The sequence below is a fragment of the Terrapene carolina genome, unplaced genomic scaffold (assembly GCF_002925995.2).
Source record: "Terrapene carolina triunguis isolate 2854851 unplaced genomic scaffold, T_m_triunguis-2.0 Scaffold95, whole genome shotgun sequence".
Lineage (NCBI taxonomy): Eukaryota > Metazoa > Chordata > Testudines > Emydidae > Terrapene > Terrapene triunguis.
Window position 1 is genome coordinate 11,918,755 of NW_020664446.1, and position 6,120 is coordinate 11,924,874.

General features: G+C 46.0%; 1 protein-coding gene across 1 annotated transcript in view; it reads left to right on the top strand.

The window, feature by feature from the left end:
• The first annotated feature begins 2,647 nt into the window (after positions 1-2,647).
• VWA2 (von Willebrand factor A domain containing 2) overlaps positions 2,648-6,120 on the top strand; it is a 54,475-nt gene continuing 51,002 nt past the window's right edge. The window contains exon 1 of the mRNA XM_029911392.1: positions 2,648-2,705. Within this exon, the coding sequence (XP_029767252.1) occupies positions 2,654-2,705 (52 nt within the window). The 5' untranslated portion in view covers positions 2,648-2,653. The remainder of the gene's footprint in view (positions 2,706-6,120) is intronic.

Sequence of the window (6,120 nt, forward strand, 5' to 3'; positions counted from 1 at the left end):
TGATACGTTTTGGCTAAGAGACCTTCTCTAACACGGTGCTAGAGAAGAGTTTAAATGTTACCTACTACGTATACGTTGGTTGCTACTGATGCCAAACCTGTGTGTGATCAAGGAAAGGTCAAGGTAGCATGAGTTTATCAGCCTGATTTTGCAGTCCTAACTCAAGGGCATAGTCCCACTGGACTGCAGCATTCAGTCTATAACGCCCTCCCCACACACACACGTTAAGAAAAGCAGTTCGGCTTTTGGCAACGAGAACAAATCGCACTCACATTAAAGTAAGGTCTGTGAATCCTGAAGTCATCCTGCTTAAAGCTGACCCTGTGTAGACCTGTTTTGAAATGGGAGTTGATCAAGTCCTCTTGAATTTTCAGTAGGTGGCAGCAGGGTCCACCCAGCCCGTTTGTGCAAGGTGAGCTGATGCACTGTCGATTTGCACCACAGCTTGCCGTGCGCTAACTGCCCGCGGAAACAAGCTCTAAGACGACAAGCCGCACATCGCAGGAAAGCCATTCGCTGTTCAGAAAACCCCCCCTGCTGAGTAATGTCTAGGATTGAAATCATCATCCCACGAAAATCAAAGGATCATCCACCCTAAAGATGGAGAATAGACTTTTCTTGTTAACTACCCCTGGAAATGCAGGATTGTTCCCTACTGTATATTCTGAAGTGTGTTGTCTCGATCAGATTTAAATCTCGACAGCAATGGAGTTTCCACTCTTTTCCTTGAAAGGCAATTACCCACCCTAATAGACCTTACCTGTCCATTAGGAAATGTCCCTGATTCTCTTTAATTACATGTTCTACTTGGCCTTTGCTGTGAAACCCAGAGAAGGACCCATGCTGCAGCCATCCAGGTTTGTTAAGTGCATGCCAGCACACCCACCATTTTGGCACTGGCTTTAGAAATCAACATACAGATTTTAACTGGAAAGCCTGGACCACAGCAAAGTTGGGCACCAACCAGACCCCAAATCTGTATATTTGAAAATGTCACCAGGGCTGAGGGCTTCAGGTTAGAAGAGATTTGTAAGCCCCCATAAATTCAAAAGGCAGATGAAGTGCAATGGAAAAAGAGACATGTCTAATTCTGGGGATGTTCTGCACAACCAGCAATCGGTTAACTCTCTCTCTTGGCATTCAGCATCTTCAAGGGCAATTTCAGCCTGCCTCAGTATGTACAGTGCATCCATATACACGCTTCAAGCAGGACAACCATCCAGCGTTATTCTGAATGGAATTCACACCTAGAAAGTAGAGACGTGCCCTGGCTGAGAAATCTAGAGCCTAGCCTGCTTAAAAGGTCGGTTGCTGATGTTGATAGGAATGGGCAATCCAAGTCAGCTCATAAATGCTGTATGGCAGGGATTTTCTGAATCCTTGTAATCCTGATTGCTATTATGGTAGCGCCCAAAGGCCCCACTGTGTCTGTTTTTATCACTTTAACCAAGGGATCTTATGTTATGACTAAACAGACAGGCTTTGGAAAAAGTCTGGTCCCCTTTTTTCCTCCTCTCTTTTCGCCCAGTGCATTTCTTCCTTTGCCATTTCTGTCTGAGAGCAGAAGGAGAAGGGCCAAATCCCATGACAGAGGCTTTATTTCCATCCTGGTTGATTTTGGACCTCTCCTCCCATGATGCTCTGGCCTATCCTGAGTCTGTCAATCCCTATGGTCTGGTGCTGTGACTGTCCACTTATTTATCTGTAACCTTTGCCTGAGGGGTGTGTGTGATCGGGTTATGTATATAACACCTAATCAGAGTGAACAGTGTGATGGCAGCAAATGTCATGTTAGGGTACGTCTACACTACCCGCCAGATCAGCGGGTAGTGATCGATCTATCGGGGATTGATTTATTGCATCTAGTGTAGACGCAATAAATCGATCCCTGATTGCTCTGCTGTCGACTCCGGAACTCCACCACGGCGAGAAGCGGAAGCGGAGTCAACAGGGGAGCGGCAGCCGTCGATCCTGCACCATGAGGACGCGAAGTAAGTGATTCTAAGTTGATCTAAGATACGTCGACTTCAGCTACGCTATTCTCGTAGCTGAAGTTGTGTATCTTAGATTGATTCTCCCCCCCCCCGCCACCAGTGTAGACCAGGCCTTAGTTCCATGATTGTTTTGGAACCGGTTAGTTAGGAAGGGATCAGCTAAATAGAAAGAAAAGGGAAGGGGGAAGAGGGCACCCCTGAATCCTAGCGTCCCAAGAATTGCACAGCTCTCGGTCTGGAAGGAAGGGGTGGCCCCAACGGGGCCCCATTTTCCCCTTCCCCCAGTTCAGCAGTCCCTGCTTCAGTTGCTTCTGCAGCCATTTCTACTGTCTGGAGTCTCTATTGCAGGTCACTTCAAACAGGGAAACAAACATATTTATAAGATTTTTTTCCCCCCCTCCTTTTTCTCTTCCTCCATTTACATCTTGATCTCTTTTTTTATTCTCTCTTCCCATCAGCCCCTTTTCCTAAGTGTCTCTGTTTGTGTATTATATATATGCGTCTTTAGGGCAAACAAACTTTCTCAAGTAATGCTGTTCGACAGCTGCAAAGGAATGGAATACGTCTCCCCAGTGAAAGTTATAACGTGAGAATTGTATTTTGGGGAGTTTGTGAAAATTAATGTTTGTTCCTTTCTTTTTAAATTTCAGTTTGTCACCATGAGCCTCTTACTGCCATTTGACTCCATCTGCATTTTCCTCTGTGCCCAAGGTACATTTTATTTGAACATTGTCTTTTCATACCAAAGGGGCTCAGGCTCGGATGCCCGTGTTTACTTCAGCCGTGGCAATGAGGTTGAAGTTGGGTCCTTACTCCAATGCTGAAAGGCTGGTTTTTAAAAGAATAAATACGTCATCCGTGTAAATTTAAACTTTTAAGAATTTCCCCAAAATACAGGAGGTTGATTTTGACTTTTATAACAAAATATAGTAATGTTATAAGAATCCCCTGTAGTGCAATTTTCTCTCAATTAGAATAAGTAACTTGGATTTGAGGATGTGTAAAGGACGGGTGACATGTCCTGTGAGCATTGAACCTTTCTGAGGTAGCTGGGAAATACCACACCATGACCCAATTTTTTTTCCTGCATAAAATGCTGCCACATGTTACACCCCCACACACATGCACCTTCCTTGAATAAGGACCTGGGTTTGACTGACTGTAAATGACAAAATACCCCAAATGACACCTCCTTGTAACTGTTAGGGCACGTCTTCACTACCCGCTGGATCGGCGGGTAGCGATCGATCTATCGGGGATCGATTTATCGCATCTAGTGTAGACGCGATAAAATCGATCCCCGATTGCTCTGCCGTCGACTCTGGAACTCCACCGCCGCAAGAGGTGGAAGCGGAGTCGGCGGGGGAGCGGCAGCGGTCGACTCACCACCGTCCTCACAGTCAGGTAAGTCGACCTAAGATACGCAACTTCAGCTACGCGAATAGCGTAGCTGAAGTTGCGTATCTTAGGTCGACCCTCTCCCTCCCCTCCCGTAGTGTAGACCTAGCCTTAGAATACACTAAAGTACCTTGGAGATGCCACCCCCTGACCTGAAACTTTATTTTTGCTGCTGGCACATGTTACACCCCAATTACCTCTTGGGTCACCACAAGTGACATGTACTTATCCCCATTAAACTGGTATGAAGAGACCAGTACCTGCTACTCCCCAACCCGAAGCTTCATTGCTGTGCAAAACACTCCTTTGTATTACACCCCCCTGCCTTTTCCTTTTTGCAAATGGCCCTTAATTAACTACCTGGGGTTTCAGTGTATGGCAAAATACCTTTCAGAATACACCGTCCATATGTCCCTGCATGTGTTATGAAGAGATAAGGGCATGTCACTCCCCAATCTAAAGCTTAGCCCAGAAATTAATCCCTGACCAATGTCTCACTCACACTCTCTCACTGCTTTTTCTTTGTGAGTAAACACGTAAATAAACATGTAAAAAGCAACTAAAACCACATTTAATCATTTTGAAAGAATTACTCTCTAAAGCAACAATCCCAAGTAAAGAAGATCAATAGATATCCTGGCTTTTTCTGTGACAATTGAAGCACAGGAAGGCTAAGTAAGTAGATCAGATTTTATTTTCAGGGTAAACATATTTTGTTATGAGTAGTCCAACCAGCTGGTTAATCTAGTCTTGCTGTGAGAGCCAGACAAGAACAATGTGACTTGCCAAATGTTCCTTTTGAAGAACATCTTGTCTGTGGCTGGAATATCTCCACTTCCTTTCCTTTGGGATTGCCAAATAGCATCACAGAAACACCAGCTCGGAGTGTTTTCAAGTTTGTAGAAATAAAAATAAATGGCTTCCAGAGGAGAGGAGCGGAAAGAAGCCAACCCATTTTTCAGAAGGGGTGGAGGGAGGAGCTGGCCTGAGCTTCTGGGCTCTTTCTGCTTCCTTCTTCCCTTTTGTGAAAATGGTGTTGGCTGCTCCCTCTCCACCCTCCTTTATCTAAAAACTTTTCTTAGCTTCCGAGGGGTGGGAGATAGAACTTTTGCCTGCCTCCTGCAGCAGCTCTGATAGGCTGCTATTTTCCAGGAGGCGGAGAAGTTGAGAAGGCAGCCAACCAGTTGTTCTGCACCCCGCCCGGCAGTCCAAAAATTTTGAAGGCTGGAGTTTCTCCCCTCAGATTAGCTCTAGCAAGGGCCAAAATCACATTATTCGCAGTACTTTGGCAAGAGTTGGCAACACCAAGCACACGTGTTTTGTGATCCCATGACAAAGGCATGGATGACAGTAACAAGATTTGCGTCCAAGCGACGCTGCCACAGAAAAGCCACCGGGCTGTAGCTGCTGCCTGAACTCCAAGTGGCAACTGTGAGTCTAAAGAGAACCTCAGATTGCAAACCCAGCCAACGAAAGGATGCTGCACAACCTTAATCAAATGGGCAGCTACTGTTCTTGCCGGATCTTCTGGGTATAATACACGTTCAGCTGCACTTCTCTCACTCAGACAGCTGTGACAGGGTCTCTTCAGCAGTCAGTGGAAAAATCACCCAGTCTCTGCCTGAGGTACTTCACATTCCTTAACCGTGAGAAGGAAAAGGTTGCAGGGAAGTTGGGAGGAGGGAATTGGCCATGTGCGGCAGACTGAGAGGAGGTGCCTTGTTGCAATGCTCTCTAGCAGCAGGTTGAACCTGCAACAGTCTCTAGGCTTCTGCTGCATTCATAATCCAGTTCTTCAAGCAGGTTCTATAGCTTCGCTGCAACACTGAAGTGTCAGACTTGTGCAGGAATACAATCGCAGTGCAAGCACAGTGCAATGGTCCAGATCCAAAGCCCAGTCAGGTCAATGGGAGCCTTTCCGTTTATTCAATGGCCACTGGATCAGGCCCAGTGTCATCAAGAAACTAGCACTCTTTTAATGGCACATGCAAAATAAAAACCATGAGTGTTTTTTTTTTTTTAATCTACATTTGTTACTTCTGAGTCTGGTGGCAGATCAGTGCCTGTGAAAGAGCCCCGTCAGGTTGGTTGTTAGTCCTGAATTTGGCACAAAATGAAGGATCCAATCCTGCTAACGACTCTCATTACTGGAGGCAGTGCTGTGCACTGAGTGTGATCCATTGGCTTCAGTGGAACTTGAACTCTTGCTTGACTCAAAACAACTACTCCCAGGAATATGATGATGATGATGTGTCACTGTAGAGCTTAGGAACCCTAGTCATGGACCTCATTGTGCTGGGCGCTGTACAAACACAGAACAAAAAGCTGGTATTAAGCACTACAGCTGGTATTAAGTGTTTGCAAGATAAGTCTCTAGGTAGAGACATTCCCCTGAATTATTCATCCCTGTTATGCAAGCCGCAGTGGCGGCTGGGACAAGACTTTGGGGGTCAGTGCTCTTTATATGTCAGGAGTTATGGACATCCTCAGTGAAGCCAAGAGTTATTTTAATATTGAATTTTAGGGCCTGATCCAGCACCTATTGGAGTGGATAGAAAGATTCCCTTGGGCTGGGCCTTCAACAAAGCCCCAAAACCTGGGGTAGCACAGCAGACGGCATGTGAAACAATGACACTGTTTGTGATGCTGGCAGTGTGGGACTGTCAGGGCCGGCTCCAGGGTTTTGGCTGCCCCAAGCAGCCAAAAAAAAAAAAAAGCCGCGGCCGCG